At 33.2% G+C, this 22777-nt stretch overlaps 3 protein-coding genes and 2 long non-coding RNA genes across 10 annotated transcripts; 2 read left to right on the plus strand and 3 right to left on the minus strand.

Moving 5' to 3' along the window:
- Positions 1 to 233: 233 nt before the first annotated feature.
- On the plus strand, positions 234 to 3088 carry LOC139783986 (ATPase ASNA1 homolog). Its single transcript, XM_071723162.1, has 6 exons — positions 234 to 738; positions 1297 to 1505; positions 1724 to 1826; positions 1974 to 2124; positions 2235 to 2543; positions 2724 to 3088. The coding sequence occupies exons 1-6, from the start codon at positions 608 to 610 to the stop codon at positions 2841 to 2843; spliced, it is 1023 nt and encodes a 340-aa protein (XP_071579263.1). The 5' UTR covers positions 234 to 607; the 3' UTR covers positions 2844 to 3088.
- Positions 1820 to 6604, minus strand: Gcat (Glycine C-acetyltransferase). 6 transcript variants are annotated; one of them, XM_071723156.1, is made up of 8 exons: positions 5093 to 5455; positions 4812 to 5017; positions 4390 to 4676; positions 4088 to 4294; positions 3818 to 4010; positions 3478 to 3655; positions 3189 to 3334; positions 1820 to 2150 (listed from the first exon to the last, which is right to left on the minus strand). In XM_071723156.1, exons 1-8 carry the CDS (start codon positions 5109 to 5111, stop codon positions 2142 to 2144), a joined length of 1245 nt encoding a protein of 414 aa, XP_071579257.1. In that variant the 5' UTR covers positions 5112 to 5455; the 3' UTR covers positions 1820 to 2141. The 6 variants fall into 6 exon arrangements, with proteins under 6 accessions (XP_071579257.1, XP_071579259.1, XP_071579260.1 ...); XM_071723158.1 differs by lacking the exons at positions 1820 to 2150; positions 5093 to 5455 and adding an exon at positions 6164 to 6604 and having other exon boundaries at positions 2846 to 3334; positions 4390 to 4668; XM_071723159.1 differs by lacking the exons at positions 1820 to 2150; positions 5093 to 5455 and adding an exon at positions 5561 to 5881 and having other exon boundaries at positions 2846 to 3334; positions 4390 to 4668.
- A 2905-nt stretch (positions 6605 to 9509) lies between these two features.
- LOC139783988 (uncharacterized) lies at positions 9510 to 13908 on the minus strand. The gene is made up of 4 exons (XR_011721439.1): positions 13279 to 13908; positions 13048 to 13173; positions 11380 to 11477; positions 9510 to 10815 (listed from the first exon to the last, which is right to left on the minus strand). It is a non-coding gene; the product is annotated as an uncharacterized lncRNA (long non-coding RNA).
- Positions 13909 to 15606: 1698 nt separating this feature from the next.
- On the plus strand, positions 15607 to 20937 carry LOC139783987 (uncharacterized). The gene is made up of 2 exons (XR_011721438.1): positions 15607 to 16622; positions 16739 to 20937. It is a non-coding gene; the product is annotated as an uncharacterized lncRNA (long non-coding RNA).
- On the minus strand, positions 19471 to 22532 carry LOC139783983 (BOS complex subunit NCLN). The gene is made up of 7 exons (XM_071723154.1): positions 21987 to 22532; positions 21708 to 21895; positions 21251 to 21580; positions 20955 to 21164; positions 20448 to 20852; positions 19994 to 20214; positions 19471 to 19872 (listed from the first exon to the last, which is right to left on the minus strand). Exons 1-7 carry the CDS (start codon positions 22159 to 22161, stop codon positions 19734 to 19736), a joined length of 1668 nt encoding a protein of 555 aa, XP_071579255.1. The 5' UTR covers positions 22162 to 22532; the 3' UTR covers positions 19471 to 19733.
- Between the last annotated feature and the right edge of the window lie 245 nt (positions 22533 to 22777).

Here is a 22777-nt window from a genome sequence, read left to right on the forward strand (position 1 = left end):
TATATTGTATATATATATATATATATAGGTATATATTGTATGTATATATATATATATATATAATTAAATTTAATTGCACAAAACTTCTAATTACATAATTCGTTCCTAATGTAATCAATTTTTTCATATGTAAAGCAGCAAATAATTAACAATAACAACGATTCTATCATGTTTACAAAATAATACAGATCGATATTATATTTAATAAATTAATCACCGCGGTTACGTTAATCGAAGTTTGGCCGAAATCGTCCTTAAGTACGATTACAAAGAGCTACATTTTTTCGCAAAATTGGAAGAAATACACGCTCACATTTTAAAGAGAAAGAGAGAAAACCGGAAAAAATAAAAAAAATATATCGAGGTGCAGAAGGTGTAATTACGACGAGCAGATCTTGGCATTTAATGACGCGCCACGTTGTGCGCGAAGCTTTAGTAGTTTAGTCCAAACTCCCAAGTCCCGACTCCGACTACACTCCGAGACTCCGAGATCCGTGCGCGCTTTTTGCATTTTGCCTGATGCACACGCAGCACACGCTGACGCGACGATTATTGGGAGTTAATGCGCTAGATTTCCCCCGGTTACGCATTATCACTGTCGACAAATATGAATACTGCCGAGAACGAGGCGACGAGAACGGTGGTGTATGAGTCCTCCATCAGGAACGTGATCGAGCAACGTTCCTTACGATGGATATTCGTGGGCGGCAAAGGCGGAGTCGGGAAGACAACTTGCAGGTATACATAACCTGGAAACGTTGTCCTGTCACTCGTATCCTGGTGACAGGAGTCAGTAAAGATCTTGCTCGACGAGTATATGATCTCATCGAATCAGCATATCAGCTGCAGCCTCACCTATGTGCAATCGCGTCCACTAGTTTTCACTGTTTTACTTTATTTTCTGTCGTGTCATTGCACTTTAATAAAGTTATAATTATCACTGCATTATTGCATATATATAATTTTATATGTATATATAATATATATGTTTATTTATATATATTATATATATCATATAATAATATATAAATGTTATACTATTATGCATAAATATTAAATATAATTATTTATATTGTTATCACATAAACTACTTTGACATGAAATAGAAGATTCTAGATCTCTTTCTCTTTTTACAAAACTATGAAAAAGATTCTCCAGATAAATTTTCCTTTGAGTATACTTTTTGTTACTTATGAGTTTTTCTTGGAATAAAACTTGGAATAATGTTCTTGTATATTTCTTATATTTGTTACTCCACTTGAAAAAGTTAGACTAATCCAAATCTTTGTTTTGCAGTTGTTCCCTGGCGGTACAGCTGTCCAAAGTTAGAGAGAGCGTACTTATTATATCCACAGATCCAGCGCACAATATCTCTGATGCATTTGATCAGAAATTTAGCAAAGTACCCACTAAGGTGAAAGATTTTGACAATTTGTTTGCAATGGAGATCGATCCTAATGTTGGTATTACAGAATTACCAGAGGAATACTTTGACAGTGAAGCAGGTTTGTTTTTAAAATGCTTCTGTTCAACGTCTGCATAAGTAACTTTAGACAAATAATTTTCATTAACAATATAATAATAAAAATATACACAATTATAACAAAATATATAATAGTAATAATGTAATTGTTATACACTTGAAGTAAAGGAAATAATGTTGTATGTAGAGTTATTTTAAAGGAATCTATTATATTATACATATTAGACATATTATATATAGTTTCAGGAGGAGAAGCGATGAGATTGAGCAAAAATGTTATGCAAGAAATTGTCGGTGCATTTCCTGGTATAGATGAGGCAATGAGCTATGCAGAAGTTATGAAGTAAAATTACAGTTTTTATATTTCTCATTTTTGTAAAACACTATTAGGATAATCTCTCTTTCTGATCAACTAAACCTACAGATACATTTGAAATCTTACTCTCTATTTTCTCTTTTTTATTTCGATACCTTTACATGCTGATTCTAGGCTAGTAAAAGGAATGAACTTCTCTGTTGTGGTGTTTGATACTGCACCTACTGGGCACACATTGAGGCTACTATCGTTTCCACAAGTGGTTGAAAAAGGATTGGGAAAATTAATGCGTTTAAAAATGAAGATTAGTCCTTTCATCACACAGGTTAGAATTAATCCATGTTATTTCACCTAAAATTAATACATTTTAACATTAGGTATATCAAGTATCCTCCTTAAATTATTTAAATTGAAAAGAAGATTTTTCTTTTATAGATAAGTTCGTTGTTGGGATTAACGGATTTTAATGTGGATACATTCTCCAATAAGATGGAGGAAATGCTTGCTGTCATTCGACAAGTTAACGAACAGTTCAGAAATCCACAACAGACGACATTTATATGTGTCTGCATAGCAGAATTTTTGTCGCTTTATGAGACAGAACGACTTGTACAAGAATTAACAAAATATGGTATTGATACCCATAATATTATAGTGAACCAACTGTTATTTTTGAAAGAGGGAGATACTCCTTGTCGGCTGTGTCTTGCAAGGCATAAAATTCAAGATAAATATCTAGAGCAGGTAATTAACGCGTTGTATTTATGGCTGATATTTTAATTTGTTTTTCGTAATTCTTTTAGAGCTAAATAATTATTAGAGAATAATAATATTTTATATTTATTGCTTTGTCAAAATGCAAATAAAAAAAGGACAAGGTAATTCTTGAAAGATAAATTTAAATGATTTTTTTTTCTTTTTAAGATAATGGACCTTTATGAGGACTTTCACGTCACGCAGCTTCCATTGCTAGAAAGGGAAGTGCGTGGAGTTCAACAGGTCAGGGAGTTTTCGGAAAATCTCGTTAAACCGTACAAACCTTAGCATTCTATGTAACAAATGTTTAATAACAATATAACTTTACACCTAATTCAAGATTTTATACACTTACAACATTGCGCGTTGGAAATTTGTATAAAAAAAGGTACACCTTTAATATACTGCTCGATTAAGATATTTGTTATTGCACGTGTTAATAAATTCAATGTTCAACATTCGCATGCACTTATATACTTGCAATATTTAATTTGTATAATACAAATCAGCTTAAATATATAGCGTTAACACTGCGATTTATTTATTTATATAATGAAACAGAATGCATATTGGAGACAGAATCAATAATTCAATTTTTCTTTGCCGTTATTAAAAATGTATTTATTAAATTACCGCAAGTTCTTTTCCAATTTGTATGAAAGCACCTACGGCACGATCTATATCTTCGGTCGAGTGCGCTGCGCTAATCTGAACACGTATTCTTGCTTTATCTTTTGGTACCACGGGATAGCTGAATCCAATGACGTAAATTCCCTTTTCTGTAAAAAAAAAAAAACATTTTCGTGCAATGTAACAGAACAAGTCGTAAAACTTTGATAACACATGGTAGGTGTTGTATATTTTATCATTGATAGTTTATTTCTTTAAAGATTTTATAATTTATATGAAAATATATACATACCCATCATTTTATCTGCAAATGTTGTTGCTAATTTTGCATCACCCAACATAACAGGACAAATAGGATGGTTATCGCCGCTGATAATGAATCCAGCTTTAGTCATCGCATTTCTGAAATGCTCGGTATTGCCTGCTAAACGATCCAAAAACTTTGTGCTGTCTGTTATAAGATCCATCACCTGTTAATAATGTATAAAGTAATGTTTAAATTAGAAAAGTTTAAATAGCACAATAAGTTTAATATCGTTTCTTTTTATCTCCAGCTGTTTAAAAACAATGTGCACTGTTAACAGGAACACTGATTAGTTATATCTTATAATAACTACGATATAATACTTTACCTTAATTGCCGATGCAACAACAGGTGGAGATACTGAATTCGAAAACAGATATGGTCTACTTCTTTGTCTTAACAAACTTACAATCTCTTTCTTGCCGGTCGTGTAACCACCTGCCGCTCCTCCAAGAGCCTTTCCTAACGTAGAGTTAATGATGTCAATATCTCCCAGATGATCAAAATATTCTTCTGTACCTCTGGATCAAGATAAAATTGGATGAAAATAAATCGAAGAACAATATCAAAAGAAGTCTGTGAGATTTTGCAGATATACCTGCCGGTTTTGCCAAAAAATCCAGTAGCATGGCAATCGTCTACGAACGTGATAGCATCATACTTCTTGGCAAGCTCGATTATCTTCGATAATGGCGCAACGGTACCGTCCATGGAAAATACTCCATCGGTTGCAATAAGACGCAAACGTGCCGACTCACTTTCTTGAAGCTTCTTCTCCAAATCCACCATGTCTCTGTGTTTGTACCTTTTGACATTATGACGAAAAGAGAATAGCTCAGCAGGTCAGATCAACAGCAACAGAAAAATTTGGTTTACAAGTCACAGCTGAATCAGAGCTACCTGTATCTTTTCGCTTTGCACAGTCTTATCCCATCGATGATAGACGCATGATTTAGCTCGTCACTTATCACCGCGTCGTCAGCAGTTAATAGAGTTTCAAAGATACCAGCATTCGCGTCGAAACAGGACGCGTAAAGTATCGTATCTTCCCTGCCATGGAACTTGGCGAGCTTCCTCTCTAATTCGACGTGTATCTCTTGCGTTCCGCATATAAATCTCACGGAACTTAAACCCGCACCATATTTATCCAGCGCAATCTTTGCTGCGTTAATAACATCCCTGTTATCCTTTACATTTAAAGAATTCTTGTTATCCAATTTTTATAAAAACACTTTTATTTTCCATTTTTATGAAAATATCACATTGTGCTTATTTGCTATAGTAATAATATGTTAATATTCGATTCGTTGTTCTTGTCTTACCGCAAGGCCCAGATAATTGTTGGCGCAAAAATTGAGTGCTTTCTTCCCATTCGATAGTGCGATTTTCGTTCGTTGAGGCGAGGCAATTATGCGTTCGTTTTTCCACGTACCAGCTTTGACTATAGCTGCTAATTCAAGCTCGATGCAAGCAACTAAAGAGCTCGTTGTCCGCCCGATATTCCGTTTGACATCTTGAGATTTGAAAACTACATGAAAAAAATTTAAGTTACACAATCGTTTTAGATGTTACTCTGCAAATGATAGTCACAAAATAAACGCACTTTTAAAATTTCTATACATATTATATGCAAAATCATTTATTACTTTAGACCTGGATGCTGGCAACTGATTTTAGATGAAAGCAACATAGTAAAGTGATCCTAAAGCAGTCAAACCGGTTTTACATTATAGTCCGAGATCCGGTATAAGAAATGTATTCCCTCATTTGTTATTTATGAATGATAAAAAATATATGCTAGATAACATATACATTGATACATCGCAAATAGGTTGCCGAGCTAAATCGCCTTGGGATAATGTTAAATAATTAATAATAATAAGAGAAATAGGATCGTAACAATATATACAATCAATTAGAATCAAAAGCCATGCGATCCAAGCCTAGGTCTTAAATAATTAAATTTTTAATTAAATTTATTCGATCAACTTCCTCGACTGGTTGTTTATAAAAATTGTGCATTAGTTGAGAGAATATACCCGAAGGAATTGGAAAAATAAAGGTTGCCTACTTTCCCCTCTGCGCAGCTGTGGAGTTGCCAGGTATAAACAGGTGAGTAAGCGTTATTAATATATATACCCTCATCAGTTATTTAATCAAATTATTATATCAAATGAAAGCTTATTTAATTCACAATCCAACCGTATTAGGTTGCTTTATCAAAAAGTTGATTGCATCATGGTTGCCTAGATTTTAGATGTAAAGTTTTCAGCGCGAGCGTTGAGATGTAATTTTACATTTTTCAAAGTGAAAATACATATTAATGTAAAATATAGGTAAAATATAGGTAAAATTACTCTTTTTATGTAAAAATAACTTGTAGTTTTAAAATAGCTCACATAACCTAGCCACCAGTTCTTTCACCGCCAAACTTTTAAAAGTTTCCAATGTGCATATCCCAATTGTTCTTTAGTATTTAAGAAATATTTAAATTTCAAAGCACATTTAGTGAGAAGTAAACATACGGGTGATAATTTGGTATAATATACATTTTTCAGTGGAATATGTTTTTCAGTGCAGTATTTGAATATTCGACAAGTGGTTTCGCAACGTGGTCGGCGAGAGTATGAGCAATTTGCTTATTTAAATAGGAAACTAAATGTTTTATACTCACATTTTGCTTCTTGCAAAATTGTGCGTATTCATCATTATATTTCTTGCTTAGAACAGTTACTTTTTTGTAGCAAGTAGAATGATAACCAACATTATCAATCGATTCCAAGCATAACCTAACTTCACCATGCACAAATTTTTTTTTACTCCGAAACAGTAATTTTAAATAACAATTCTTAAAGGATTCATTATTAAAATCAATAATAGAATTCTCTAAACCACATAAAAAACACTTCTTCATTTTCAACTACACGTAATTTATCATTCATCAAGACCGATATTTTTTAAGACCGTAAACGCAAGAGTAAGTTTGTTTACAACGCAATGCGAGATTTACTTCAAACCAGCGTTGAAAACTTTACATCTAAAATCTAGGCAACCATGGATGCAATCAACTTTTTGATAAGGCAACCTAATACGGTTGGATTGTGAATTAAATAAGCTTTCATTTGATATAATAATTTGATTAAATAACTGATGAGAGTATATTAATAACGCTTACTCACCTGTTTATACCTGGCAACTCCATAGTCCGAGATCCGGTATAAGAAATGTATTCCCTCATTTGTTATTTATGAATGATAAAAAATATATGCTAGATGACATATACATTGATACATCGCAAATAGGTTGCCGAGCTAAATCGCCTTGGGATAATGTTAAATAATTAAATTTTTAATTAAATTTATTTGATCAACTTCCTCGATTGGTTGTTTATAAAAATTGTGCATTAGTTGAGAGAATATACCCGAAGGAATTGGAAAAATAAAGGTTGCCTACACTTTCCCCTCTGCGCAGCTGTGGAGTTGCCAGGTATAAACAAGTGAGTAAGCGTTATTAATATACTCTCATCAGTTATTTAATCAAATTATTATATCAAATGAAAGCTTATTTAATTCACAATCCAACCGTATTAGGTTGCCTTATCAAAAAGTTGATTGCATCCATGGTTGCCTATATTTTAGATGTACTCGTAGAAGAAAAAATTCAACGTGTTCAGGAGTTTACTGCCCTTCTGTATGGGATCAAGCATTGTGATAACATTAATGACGCTAGATATCAGCTGTTCCAAAAAACATATGCAGCAAACAATAACAAAGAGCAATTTATGAAGAAGATTAAAGGCATCGACTCCAATCTGATTCCACCATGCTGGATCTCCCTCAAACAGAAAATTTTACGCACAATCTATGTAAATTCAATGTGGCTTCATGCAATAGATGCATGTTGCGTCAAACTAAATCCTGAAGATTGTGGTTGGTTTTTGGATAGCTATTTGAAGCCTACATGGTTCGTATAGGGGACCCAACACCCTTACAAGTTGAGGATATACTCAGAGAATCAAAGGAAAAAGAAAACGATGAAGAATTAGAATTAGATTTTGACGGAGGCATTTCTGACGAGTCAGAATCAGAATAAGTTTTTTACATAAAAATTTTTTACTGAGATATTTTGCTATTAATAAATTTATGTATGAACAAAAAAATGTTGATATCATTATGTGGTATTCTATCTGACTTTTACTAGTATTTAATCCGCACTTACACGATCGGAAAAATATCCTTTTGAAAGATGTACATTTTAAACATAAAAACTTATTATTTCATAATAATGTATAATCGCTGATAAATAAATGTGAGTGAAAAAAATTTTATATCGTTGTTAATATTTAATCTGACTTGAATCCAGTATTTGATCAATGGAACGCGCTTACGCTATCGGAAAAATCTTCTTTAAAAAGAACTCGCTTCATCTTTTTCTGTCGCATAGAGTTGCGCGCGCAACGCTTCTCTGTCATCTCAACGCTCGCGCTGAAAACTTTACATCTAAAATCTAGGCAACCATGATGCAATCAACTTTTTGATAAAGCAACCTAATACGGTTGGATTGTGAATTAAATAAGCTTTCATTTGATATAATAATTTGATATCAACATTTTTTTGTTCATACATAAATTTATTAATAGCAAAATTTTTATGTAAAAAACTTATTCTGATTCTGACTCGTCAGAAATGCCTCCGTCAAAATCTAATTCTAATTCTTCATCGTTTTCTTTTTCCTTTGATTCTCTGAGTATATCCTCAACTTGTAAGGGTGTTGGGTCCCCTACGAACCATGTAGGCTTCAAATAGCCATCCAAAAACCAACCACAATCTTCAGGATTTAGTTTGACGCAGCATGCATCTATTGCATGAAGCCACATTGAATTTACATAGATTGTGCGTAAAATTTTCTTTTTGAGGGAGATCCAGCATGGTGGAATCAGATTGGAGTCGATGCCTTTAATCTTTTTCATAAATTGCTCTTTGTTATTGTTTGCTGCATATGTTTTTTGGAACAGCTGATATCTAGCGTCATTAATGTTATCACAATGCTTGATCCCATACAGAAGAGCAGTAAACTCCTGAACACGTTGAATTTTTTCTTCTACGAGTACATCTAAAATATAGGCAACCATGGATGCAATCAACTTTTTGATAAGGCAACCTAATACGGTTGGATTGTGAATTAAATAAGCTTTCATTTGATATAATAATTTGATTAAATAACTGATGAGAGTGTATTAATAACGCTTATTCACCTGTTTATACCTGGCAACTCCACAGCTGCGCAGAGGAGAAAGTGTAGGCAACCTTTATTTTTCCAATTCCTTCGGGTATATTCTCTCAACTAATGCACAATTTTTATAAACAACCAATCGAGGAAGTTGATCGAATAAATTTAATTAAAAATTTAATTATTTAACATTATCCCAAGGCGATTTAGCTCGGCAACCTATTTGCGATGTATCAATGTATATCTAGCATATATTTTTTATCATTCATAAATAACAAATGAGGGAATAAATTTCTTATACCGGATCTTAGACTACCACAGCTGCGCAGAGGGGAACCCAGTGAGAAATGATTGATCGACTAGACGTCGAATCGACGTCGATGAAAGACATCGATCGAGCACATCGATTCGATGTGATTTTGTCCCTGAAATCGATGTGTTTTCGATATCGATGGAATTTCGATGAAATTTCGATCTGCATATATTTTGAACCCATAGCAAATATCAGGTTACGCGTGTATTCAGACATCATTGTGACATTTAGACTCATTACATAGTTTACTTTGTCATCTTCGAAAAAAGGTCGAATTGACGTCGAATCGAATGTGGTGCACCCTCTCCCCTCTCCCCTCATTTTCCTTTTTCCTTCCCTCCTGATAACATCAATAAACAGAACAACCGGCCATGTATGTGAATAAAATATGATAAAATACCTTTGGAATTCAGTCGAATTATAATCTTCGTGGCATCATTGCCTGCTTGAATCAAGAGGATTGTGTACAGAAAATCAATTTTGAGATTAACATCAATTTTAATGATCACATAAAGAACATTTTTAACGACTACAATTGAAAATATGCATACATTTATACATTTGACTATAATGAGATCAATGAAACTAACTGAAATGACCACAGAGAAAACATGTTAAAAATAAAAAATGTATACAAGAGCTCTTAAAAATTAGTAGAGTAAACAAAAATGATAAAAATTGACAAACCAGTTTTGGTTTATACAAGAAAACCTATAGGAAAAAAGGAATCAAATTTCTGTACGAAGCATGCATATCTATTTGAATATTTTATAAGAAATGCCATAATGAACAGAAAAAAAAAATATTTTTTACTTTTAATGAACCGTGATAAACATAGGCAAACACTAAATTTAAAACAAATATAAGTACTAATTTACAATCTTGTTTTAAAAAAATATTTCAGCTCTAATCCATAAGCTGTGACCACAGTCAAATGTAAGGAGAATCGACTGTGATTGATTACAATTTACAGCTTAGAGCTAAAATATTTTCTTAAAGCAAGATTGTAGACTAGCATTAAGGCTTCAGAAATTTAAATGATTGCATCTAATGTCAGAATAAATCTACTGTGGTAATGAGATGACAGACAGTTTGACTCATAGGAATAACATGCTAAGTACCTCACAGCATAAATTTCTAAAGTATTTCAAAATAACTATACTGTATCTGAACAAATAAAACTTTTGTTACAATAAATCTTCTCAAACAAATAAAATAACTGAACATATTACAATAAAACTTCATTAAATCTTCTCAAAAATTTAATACAACCTCTGACTATGTTGCAATAACTAAATAAAAGGAATAAAATAATATATATAGGTTTTAGTACGAAAAGAGATATATTCCAGTAAACACAATGTTACATGTAATGTAAATGATAGTTGTAATTTCCTACTCAACAATGTAACTATTATATAACATAAGTGTTACATTACATTGTTACATGTTAAGTTATATTGTTGAATAGGAAATTTTAACTAATATGTACTTTACATGTAACGTTGTGTTTACTAGAATGTCATCCTACGCATATTTTAGACAGCAACATTATTAAATTATAGTAGCTGCATGTTTGGTTGAAGAAGTACTCTCTTCACTATTACTGCTATAGTTCTGCCTCAATCCTCTTTCTCTCCTGGTACTTTTCTTCTGACTAGGACATGGCTGCTGACTAGAAGTGCTACCTTCTTGATCTCTCCATTTGGCATCTTTGAGCTAAACTTGTACTCCTTTTTTACACGCTGAGAAGTCTGTATCATCTATTTTTAAACTGACAGCACCTGAATAAGGCAAAAGCACAGATTGTATAAAGCTGTACACTAATTTATGTTTGTTCAAACTACAAAACAAATGCAAAGGAAAATTATTACTCTTTTTAAACACTATATTGTTTTATGTAAAAGTAAATCTATGCCCATAGTTAAAATGAAAAACTCCTATACCCAGTTAAATATTAGTCAGAAAATGAACTCCAACTTTCACTTCCATGAAAAGTAAAAGCAAATAGGTAAAATTGGACAATTAAAACAATTCAACACTTTACATTTCTTTATTGACAGAAAACCTACATTTTCATATCAGGGCTTATTAAACAAATAAAAAAACACTACTTCTGGATAAACTAAATACTAGAACATAGAATTTACAGTACATTATAGTTCAGAAACTTTTAAATCAAATGCATTTATTGAACTAAGTCCTCAATTAGGTACAAAATGAAACATTGAGCAATGATGCATTGGAATCAATACTTGTTTTAACATGAATTTTAACATGTACTGAAAAGATCAATCTATTGAGAGATGTGAAACACATGTTTCACTAGAAGTAAATAACATTCTCACCTTTGAGGGCAGTCCACAATAACAGGTTGTCGCAATTCAAGAAACGCCTCTCGATTTTGAACAGCTGTAGCAGCCCTGCGTCTAAAAGTTTTTCTGCACTGATAAACACAAACAGTTTATAGTACATAATCAGAACACCTCACGAAAATAATTTAAAATGAAATCCACGGGCTAATATATTACAAAAGCTCCTGTTAAATAATAAGTACATGTATCAAATTAATCTATCAGCTTCAAAGGAGGCTAGGCTGACAGGTTTCGTCCGTAAATCGCTAATAAAATTGATAATAAAATAAACAATACAAGTTGAAAAGTCCACAAAAAGATTACTAGTGAACAAGAGACATTCCTACTCAAAAGCCGGCCACCAACACAATCCCTAACCTCAACATTATGCCATGAACAGTAATAAACTACCTACATGAATATTTTAAATAATATTCATGTAGGTAGTGAAATAATTTAGCACGAGATATGCTTGAATTTGACCTTGCCCTTAGGAAAATTTACTTAAAGTTCTTTAAAGTTACTTAAAGTATTTTAAAGTATTATAAAGTATACTAGCCGTAATAATAGTATACTAATAGTATAATAGTAGACTAATAGTATACTGACAGCCGAACGTAAAGTTTTCTTTAAGTTATTAACCTCAATAAAAACTTTATAAGCAAGTCGCAAATATACTTTAAATTTACTTTTAACAAACGTAATACTTATAAATATACTTTAACTTTACTTTTTATAAAGGTAATACTTAAAGCTGATTTTAACTTATGCGTGTTGTTTCAACAGTATACTTAAAAAGACAAGTTCCCTTTTTCACCACACTTGCACCACACGAGACATTAAGAAATATTATACCATATATCCAATTCAAAATTTTATTACTCTTTTTAAACTGAATTTGTTTCTTAAGATGATTTTTGAAAAATTATATATTTGCGCTGGTTATGACATATGTAGACTATATATAACACATCAAATTAAGAAGTAGTCTACCACGTAAGGCAGTTGGCTCACGATTCAGAGGTCCCGAGTTCGAATCCCACCAAGGTAAATGTGTTTTTCAAATACGAGAAAATATTTATAATCATAGACTGCATCTTAAGAAACAAATTTAGTTATAAAATAGTAATAAAATTTCGAAATAAATAATTTTTTTTTATTCCGGGTGAATATCGGAAATCAGTGTCCTCTAGTATTAAGAAAACTGCAATCCTTAAGTCTAGTGTCTCATGGTTAGAGGATATTCCTCTAGATTTTAAAATATCTTCTTGAGACCGTATTTCAGAGGAAAATCCTCTAAAATCAAGCGGGAGCCACTAAATGACAGAATATTTTTTTTGGGGTGATTAATAGTAATTGCATGAGTTAACTTAAAGTAACCTTTAAAGTATATTATAGAAATACTTAAAGTTTGGTTCGAAATCACTTCTAGTTTATCAATAGTTTATCAATAGTAATTTCTTTGGTAAACTTTTTAGTTTATTTTAAGTTTTTTTAAGTAAATTTTCCTAAGGGTGTAACAAAAAATACTTGAACGATCGCGAAGTAGCATCAGGTATTTTACCTCTGAGGCTGAACTTCCACAGACATATACTTCTGTATTGCTTTCAAGACAAAATGTAAATATTTCTAAATGCAAGACCATGATCGAGAATAACTTACTGGTAATAGTTGAGCCATGGCAGTAAAACATTAAAAGTAGCATCCAAACATAACCAAACACAGGCCTCAAGAAGCAACAGGTCAATCAACGCCGGTGGAATAATTCCAATATGATTACCGTAAAGTCTGTAAATCAAATTCATGATACAAACACGAATATTTAAAAAAAAATATAAGTAAGAATAAGGATAAATTAAAGTCTTGAATTGATATAACTGTAAAATCTTGTACCGCGTGCTCACACTCCCGCGAATGATCTACGGCGCTCGCGATCGGGCGAGTCGAGAGATCAATTACACTGTAAATGTCTAAATTGTCTGATTTATTATTGCAAGCACAAATCACGAGATCGAGTCCCGAACAGCACCAGGAATATTACGAATAAATTATGAGATTAAGATGGCGAACACGTGCGAACCACGAAGGTACCGAGATAGCGAATCTGAGTACAGCGATCCGGGGCCCGGCGGCGTAGCGAATATGTATGTACATATATATAAGTAGGGCGGGAGTTACTTACCAAATTCAAACGACTGTCGGCTGATCCAAAAAGAGTTTACATCTTCAGTCGAAAAACGTAATAGTAACATGTTTCGTACATGTTTATTTCAACTCACTGATTAATTTAATCACAATTTGCGAGCATTTCGAATTCTCACATTTAATGATATTGCATCGATGTCGAATCGATGTCGAATCGACATGTTAGTATTTGTATGTATTTTTAAAGTGAAAACGCAAAGTAAATGAGAAATTCCGAGACATATTATTGAAATTAGGTATTTCCTCATGTCTAAACAATTGATCGAAAACACATCGAAATTTAGTTGAAATCGATCGTCGATGACCACTCGATCCCTTCGAGCTCGAATCGACGTCGATTCGAACAACCATTTCTCACTGGGGAAAGTAGGCAACCTTTATTTTTCCAATTCCTTCGGGTATATTCTCTCAACTAATGCACAATTTTTATAAACAACCAATCGAGGAAGTTGATCGAATAAATTTAATTAAAAATTTAATTATTTAACATTATCCCAAGGCGATTTAGCTCGGCAACCTATTTGCGATGTATCAATGTATATGTTATCTAGCATATATTTTTTACCATTCATAAATAACAAATGAGGGAATAAATTTCTTATACCGGATCTTAGACTATTAAGATGCAATAGCATATATTTGTCGCGCTAAGCATACCTACACAGGCACACAAAATAAAAAAAGTGGTCTGTTCTTTTGACCAGACCCACCTATCTTTATGTATTTTGACGCGCTGAATCCGAATCTGAAGTCCGTTTAGCCCAAACACCCTCAAAATTTCGAGTAAATCGCAAAAAATAGCTAAAAATGGCGAAAAATCACGTTAACGAGTGCGAGAAAATTCGGAAAAATTTTTTCTGACCTGGATCAAGTGTGTTTCTTTTGTATTTTGACGCGTTGAATCCGAATCTGAAGTCCGTTTAGCCCAAACACCCTCAAAATTTCGAGTAAATCGCAAAAAATAGCTAAAAATGGCGAAAAATCACGTTAACGAGTGCGAGAAAATTCGGAAAAATTTTTTCTGACCTGGATCAAGTGTGTTTCTTTTGTATTTTGACGCGCTGAATCCGAATCTGAAGTCCGTTTAGCCCAAACACCCTCAAAATTTCGAGTAAATCGCAAAAAATAGCTAAAAATTGCGAAAAATCACGTTAACGAGTGCGAGAAAATTCGGAAAACTTTTTTCTGACCTGGATCAAGTGTGTTTCTTTTGTATTTTAATGCGCTGATTCCGAATCTGAAGTCTGTTGAGCTCCATTACTAAAAAAATTTGGCAAAATCACAAATTAAAAAAAAATAAAAATCGTGAATAGTAAAAAATCCAGAAAAAAAATGTCATGGATATGAATTACTTCAGAACAAATTGTACGGAATCAGGTTTACTTTGATGTTCTTCTTATACTGTTTTTCTCCTGTAGCGAACTCTTTTCTCTTCGAATGACCTATGCAGTGGGTTTCTCTTTCTCTTCTTCCCATTCTGATTCGTTTCTCTCTTTAGTGTCCAACAGTAATCTGCCATCATGTTGATATCCCATCTTCCTTGGTATCGAAACTCCATTTCACGTATATCTTGATGGAATCGTTCTCCTTGTTCTTCACTATAGTCTCCAAGGTTTTCAGGAAAGTAGTTAAGATGAGAATGTAGGAAGTGCAATTTGAGATTCATCAAGCAACCTAACTTTTTAAAATTTTTCAACAACTCTTCAACCAAAATCTGGTAATCCTCACTCCTCTCATTTCCTAAAAAGTTCTGAGATACATTCCTGAAACTTTGCCACGCTGCTTTTTCAGTGTCATTCATCTGTGTAATGAAATTTTCGTCTCGAAAAAGAGTTCGAATTTGAGGACCATCAAAGATACCCTCTTTCAATTTCGCATCACTTATCGCGGGAAACTTCTTTCCTAATTGCACTTCCTACATTCTCATCTTAACTACTTTCCTGAAAACCTTGGAGACTACAGTGAAGAACAAGGAGAACGATTCCATCAAGATATACGTGAAATGGAGTTTCGATACCAAGGAAGATGGGATATCAACATGATGGCAGATTACTGTTGGACACTAAAGAGAGAAACGAATCAGAATGGGAAGAAGAGAAAGAGAAACCCACTGCATAGATCATTCGAAGAGAAAAGAGTTCGCTACAGGAGGAAAACAGTATAAGAAGAACATCAAAGTAAACCTGATTCCGTACAATTTGTTCTGAAGTAATTCATATCCATGACATTTTTTTCTGGATTTTTTACTATTCACGATTTTCATTTTTTTTTAATTTGTGATTTTGCAAAATTTTTTAGTAATGGAGCTCAACAGACTTCAGATTCGGAATCAGCGCATTAAAATACAAAAGAATGAAAAGAACACACTTGATCCAGGTCAGAAAAAATTTTTCCGAATTTTCTCGCACACGTTAACGTGATTTTTCGCCATTTGTTTAAAGATAAAGTAAGGTCAGTTCAGAGATTGTGTATTTATAGAATCGGACTTATATTTAATAAGAAAGAGCTTTCATAGATGGCTATAGTAATAGCTATAGCTACCGCTTTACGCGTCATAATGTATCAATGCGCGCGACGAAGACCGCGTGGCGGCCCGGGGACCGCTTACGGTCGAGCGTGTATCAATGCGCATGCGGGCACGGGCGTGTTCGTGCGGGCAGCACGGCGAGCAGCCATTCTCGTTCCGAACGTCTTCTACGACGGATCGTCAGTTAAGTTCATTGTAGCTTCACCGTCTTTTGTAATACGTACAGTATTAACGAGTCGTAGATTAACCGATAATTAATTTCTATCGGGTTCTAATACGTTGAGAGAACAGCTGCATCATATTGATCATCGAGAATCTGCTATTATACCGAACTTCAGAGAAAGAAAGAGAGACGGAAAACTACGACGCAATCGAAACGTTCTGGAATGTCCTTTCGATTATGAAGGAAGATATCATTTGTTACAAATGAGAGAGCGCTCTTTTTGAGCTTAGTCAATCCGACTAATCATGAGAGGAAGTAATTACGATTACCGACAGTATTAAGGTAACAAATTACATTCATTTCATTTAATCAGTGATCATAACGGGGACGGCGTTAGATGTACGTCTAACATGGCAATGACCGTATGGTCTATTCAACTCTCCGATCATTGATTACAGATAAGTTGAGAGCTCTTATTAAAAGAGATGCTTTTTCATCTTTGAGATAAACGAGTCGACTCTTCGTATTTGATTATTCATTATTGAGAACACTGAACTCAGTATAAATTCCTTTAAATTCTCTCTTTTTGTGTGGTTGCAACCATTTCAATAACGAACGACTATTGTAAATCTCTAAATGCATTCTTTCAAGATAACGTTTCTAGAGTTTTCATTTCATTGAAGTCTGCGTTACATTTGCTCTTGTATCATTCGATAGTCTTTAATTAGGATATAAACGAGAAGCGTAATTACACTCGTTACTTGTATTCAATATTGTATGTACATTCGTAGCAATTCGAGACGCGTTATAACTAACGTTTTCTGCGTTATTAAGATAATCGTTCGATTACGAATTGACAATATCTTAAGATATAATTAGTCTATTGTGATCTGAGTCGGACTATTCTGCGAATCCTTACTTTTACATATTGTTTCTTTATTTCAGAATTAATGTGTCAATCTATAAACGAAGGCATATTATTACTATTAGTCAGAATAAGTTATTCAACTTATCTTGTCTTTATTCATTCTTTAATCACGTGAAAAGAATCTCTTTACGTTTCAATAGATAAATTCTATATTGATTATTATTATGCCAATGAGGATTATGTTATGAATAAAAGAAGGTTGACGCATTACTTCAATGATTATTTTATGTATTTGTGCGATAATATTCTCTTGTATGATATTTCATATGTTTGTTTGATATAAACGATTCTTTCTTTGATATAATTAAGTTGAGCTACACTGTACTAAATTACGAATGGCGATATATGACTATTCAGAGATGATACTTTTCTTCCAAAGAATCTTTTGTTGGATATAAGTTGACAATGGTGAATTCCAACGTGTTTCTTAAAACATTTCGAAAGAAAGGATTGTTTCTTTACTAATAATTTCTTTTTCATTATCTTTGATACAGCGTACTTTTATGTATGAGATCTGAATATCTCTCTTTATGTTTATCATACGATTACTTTTCTGCGAGTAAGTACATTGAATTGCGAACTAAATCGAATACACAATCTCTGACCCATACATTTTGTATTGTTTCTAGCTTCCTTCATTAAATCATAAGACCTGGCTTCTGCGCGAGCTAGTGCATTTTAAACACCATTTTTAGCTATTTTTTGCGATTTACTCGAAATTTTGAGGGTGTTTGGGCTAAACGGACTTCAGATTCGGATTCAGCGCGCCAAAATACAAAAGAAACACACTTGATCCAGGTCAGAAAAATTTTTTCCGAATTTTCTCGCACTCGGATTCAGCGCGTCAAAATACATAAAGATAGGTGGGTCTGGTCAAAAGAACAGACCACTTTTTTTATTTTGTGTGCCTGTGTTATTATGCAATTACGTTTATAAAAATATTCAGTTAAACACATTTGCAAAACATGTTTACGATATAAATTTACAATCTGATCGTTTTTTAATAGACTCGTATAAATGCCATCATACATTGAAAATAAAGAATATTAAAATTGTAAGTGCATCTATCGAGCATTTTCAATTATTGTTTTCCAATGCAATTTTATCAATAAAATTTTTCTATGTAGTATTGATATTGTAGCTTCTAAGAAATTTACATCGATATATTTAGATAGTCTATGATTTTTTATGCTATAAGGAATATAAATAATTCTAGAAAAAGTACAGTTTTTAAATTGTACTTATTGATACATTAACAGGGTATTTAAAAACTTAAGAACAGAAATTTATTCTCAATTTATATATTTCATCCTGAAATAATCTTTTCCATCCTGAAATAATCGCAAATTTTTGAATTACCATTTATATCTGTATATTTGTTTACTTTTATTATAATTTATAGTAACGCATTAAGTACTCCATTCTGTGTGTTTAACATACTGTATATATTTTAAGTCCCATAGCTAACTGATTATGAATGATACTCTTGGTCAAAATATTAATTTCATATTTATTAAATATTAAAATAATAAATTACTGCAACTAATTTTGTAAATTATTTGCATTAAAAAGTAAAAATTAGGCTAAAAAGTTTCGTTTCTTTTATTATAGTTCAACCAAAAAGCAAGCTTTGTACTGAAATAAATTCCAAATTAACATAAAGAAAAGTTTTATACTTTCCCATTCCCTTTCCCAATGCCCTATTATAATTAAAATGTATTAAAGCTGAAATAATTATTTATTAAAACTTGAAATACTTTTTTCTTGGTTGTACCTACATTGTATATAATTTTATACATATGATATATAATATATATATATGTATATATTCCTAGCTATAATTTTTCTGTAACCATCTTTTTTACGTAATGACAAATTAAACTTGAAATCAAAGTTTCATTTAATCAATAGAACAAAGAATTCAGTTTATTTCTAGAATGTCAGAAATAAATATTATTTACATATCTTTGATAAATAAACTTAAAATATTATTAGATATATTATATTAGATTTTATAACTGCTTATGTTTTCATACAACTGTTCATGTCACAAATCTTCCAATCTTTATATCACTTCTAATCTTGCTATTTGATCACTTATAATTTGGTCTTTATTATTATTTCTCATATAGATTATAACTAGAGAACGTCTAATTACAAAGAAATCTAATTGTTTTTCCTCAGTGTTCTAAGTCTCGTTATTGTTGGAAGAGGTTAATAAAGGATGTCGACATGCATACTATTGCGCATTATAAATACGTATTCTCTGTAGTTATTTTATAATTAAAACTTCATGAAATAAATATATACACACATACAAACAAACAAATATATACTTGGATTTAACTTGCTTTTAGCAAATACCTAAATATGCATCAGTATATATAGTTTTGGAGTACTTTAGAAGAAATGTATCATCTAAGAACTAGTCAACTTTTTTATATAGGTCGATTATTCAACATTATTGGAAATTGATGTTCAAAAAAAAAGCTCAGGTTTCTTTGTTTGTAAATACGAAATAAGATTCACGTTGTCTTGCTCTTCGCAGAAAGTCTCGTTGCCAAAGCATAAGCATGTGGAAAATGATGTACAATCATGTACAATATTCCCAAGTACAAAATTATGCCGATAGTAAGAAAGAGATCAAACACAGCCGGCTTTACACTGTAAATAAAATAAAAATAATTATACATATAATCGATATCGTTGTACATTACAAATATATATGCAAAATGAACATACGCGCGCGCATGTGTGTGTGTGTGTGTGTAGCTATATACTTTACCTATATACATTCAGAGTTGCTTTTGTAACATCATAGAACATAAATTCTGGATCTTGTTTATCGGGAGTGTGAAGAGTAACTTTCACATCTCCCAAATATCTCGCCATTGCTTCTTTCAAAGTACTAACTAATAAATTATTTTTATCCACTAGTAATGACGCTGCTCTTGGTTGAGAAGCAAAGTAATTAAACCATAAGGAGAGCGATTCTTTTGATACATCCTGCGAAGAGAGAGTTTCACATAAAGTATGATTTAGAAGCATACAATGCTGTATAAATATTATTCACCAATATTTAATTATTAAATCCATATATAATAGATCAAAATTATATTCTAACATATTCTAATAACTTTTTAATATTCTAATATTTTATTTTCTTATTTATATTTAAAATCTAAAATAAAGAGACATTAGTCAATCAAGGAAATAAAAGTTTACAGCGATAAACATACCAATGGACCGGTGAAGATTTGACTAGAACTTAAGTTATAGATGTGACGCGCCAATGCTTCCGATATAATTTGGGTATGCTTGTATAATCTGTCTACTTGTCCTTCTTTAAAGACGTCTAATATAGTAGTCCTAGTTGAATCTTCGTGACTTTTTAATGTAGATAAAGTAGCAGCTGGCAATCTCCGAATGCTATATCTTTCGTGTTCCCAAGCTAATGTCTCTTCTGCAAGATTTATCTTTTTATGCACGCCATCAACAGTGACAGTGTTGAATGATTGCGAAACAGTTTTAAGCTCCTTGTAAAACAAACCACCCGAAGAATTTTCTTTAGGTGGCTTGGACACGTGTACATATAAATTATTGCTAGCGGAAACTGTATCAAGGCATATTACATAAGCTGCATCCTGCAAATATAATATTTTCAAGTATTAATTACATTAAAGAGAATATATAATGGAAATATACAAAAAAATTACTCAAAAATATTAATATTAGGATTGTATTACCTGTATAACAGATCCTTCAACCCCGTCTAATTGATCCTCCAACCATTTCTTACTACCTTGGTAATTTAATTTACCAGCTCCAGTTGCGATAAAAACAAGATTATATTGCGGCCTTGTCCGACCAGTGGAATATAAAGCAGAGAATAATCTCGCTATTTCTAGTAGCATAGCTATACCGGAAGCATTACTATCCGCACCAAATGACAATTCCTATAATAGCATTGTACCATGCGTTTGAACATATATCGAGCCTTACAAATATCATAAATGATACAGAAAATAATAATACGACTTACAGGTGCCACACCAGTACTATCGTAATGTGTCACTATTGCTATGGTAGGTAATTTCTCTTCGGTACCGGTTCCAGTTAATTTGCCGTGCAACGTGGCAACTTTAACATCTGCTTTAGAAAGTGCCTGTCCAGTGGTTACTACCACTTGATAACCGCTAGCTGAAATTGAATTGTATATGGCTTCAGCTGCTGAACCAGCCTTCTCATCCGTAATAAAACCACCCGCAATATCATCTAGAATCATTTGAAGTTCGGGATGCCACAGTGCAAAGTACACCGGTATCATTGTCTCAGAACCGTACATCATAGATTCTTCTAGATTCAAAATGTGCTAAAATCAATACAAAGTATCGTCAATTTGCAACTTTTAACAAACAAATCTAGCTGTTTATGACAACCTTATCTTAGAACAAATATTTTAAAATACAATGAAGCTTCATATTAATCCTATTACTAACTTGCTTTTCCTCAACCGTAAGTTCACTCATCTTCTCAGGTAGAACAATCACCAATGCGCCAGCCTTACTTCTAATGGACTGGAAGACGGACGGCGTCATATCCATTGCTCTCGCGACGACGCAGTGCCTGGAGGTACTCCATCCTGCCAGGGACCTCGCCTCCAGAGAAATGGGCGCGCTTCGGCAACCTGATAGGGTAAGTATATCACAATCGCGTCTCTTTGAGAACCGACCGACCATTCTCCGGACAGATCATCACAGATAAATTCGATATCTTACCATGCGGAACCCCGTGCAGGTCGTACTGGTGCATACGGTACACGGGAAACTCGTGGGAGGCGGCCACCGGGTTCACCGGGGAGATGATGATGAAGATCGGCAGAACTATTAGCAGATAGTACGGCAGATATCCCCGGCACAGCTCGGCGAAGCTGTCGCACTCCTCCAGCCACATGTTTCCACCGAGAGTATTGTACCAATTGTTCAAATGGAAATGCGGTTCTCGCGCAATTTCATCGACCTAAGCCCAACAACGGATCCGCGCTCTCAGTCCTATCAGTCCTATCACCCGTGCGACGACGACGAACCACGAACCCCACTTTTCCTCGTGTCGGGTTAGGCTAGGTATGACTTGCTAAAGGCAGCTAAAGGCCCCGGACAATTAAGATACTGTTAAAAACCAACAATTTTAAGTATGACTGGTAGAAAGCTCATATGATATTAATTTCATGATTTATTATTGTCTTAATGTTTTGTAGATATATTCCGATAATATTTTAGATTTTATTTAAAACTGCACGTTCAGTGCCCGTCAATGATTCCTTTCCACTACTTTCCAGGCTTTCAGTTGGTAACGCGGGCGCGGACTTATCGACTGGATCGACAGTGACCGATTTGACCGACTTGATCGTTGAAATCCATTATGCCCGTATCACACTAGCGATTGGCGATTGCGTCTACGTTTGCGTTTACGTCTCTTGACCAATCAGAAAGTAGCTGCTGGAGATTGCGATTCGCGATTTCCGTTCTGATTGGTTAAAAGACGTAGACGCAAACGTAAACGCAATCGC

Source organism: Temnothorax nylanderi, unplaced genomic scaffold, assembly GCF_030848795.1.
Source record: "Temnothorax nylanderi isolate EJ_2023f unplaced genomic scaffold, tnyl_v1.0 TNYL_tig0567_pilon, whole genome shotgun sequence".
NCBI classification, from domain to species: Eukaryota; Metazoa; Arthropoda; class Insecta; order Hymenoptera; family Formicidae; genus Temnothorax; species Temnothorax nylanderi.

Excerpts from the sequence above, each read along its gene's own strand:
- LOC139783983 (XM_071723154.1), bottom strand. The coding sequence starts at position 22,161 with ATGTGGCTGGAGGAGTGCGACAGCTTCGCCGAGCTGTGCCGGGGATAT. Across the intron at positions 20,853-20,954 it reads TTGAAGGATCTGTTATACAG|GATGCAGCTTATGTAATATG; the intron begins GTAATACAATCC and ends TTATATTTGCAG. Across the intron at positions 19,873-19,993 it reads GCAACTCTGAATGTATATAG|TGTAAAGCCGGCTGTGTTTG; the intron begins GTAAAGTATATA and ends TTTTATTTACAG.
- Gcat (XM_071723156.1), bottom strand. Across the intron at positions 4,295-4,389 it reads TGCAAAGCGAAAAGATACAG|GTACAAACACAGAGACATGG; the intron begins GTAGCTCTGATT and ends TAATGTCAAAAG. Across the intron at positions 3,656-3,817 it reads TTGTTGCATCGGCAATTAAG|GTGATGGATCTTATAACAGA; the intron begins GTAAAGTATTAT and ends CATTATTAACAG.
- LOC139783986 (XM_071723162.1), top strand. The coding sequence starts at position 608 with ATGAATACTGCCGAGAACGAGGCGACGAGAACGGTGGTGTATGAGTCC. Across the intron at positions 739-1,296 it reads GTCGGGAAGACAACTTGCAG|TTGTTCCCTGGCGGTACAGC; the intron begins GTATACATAACC and ends TTTGTTTTGCAG. Across the intron at positions 2,125-2,234 it reads TTAGTCCTTTCATCACACAG|ATAAGTTCGTTGTTGGGATT; the intron begins GTTAGAATTAAT and ends TTTCTTTTATAG.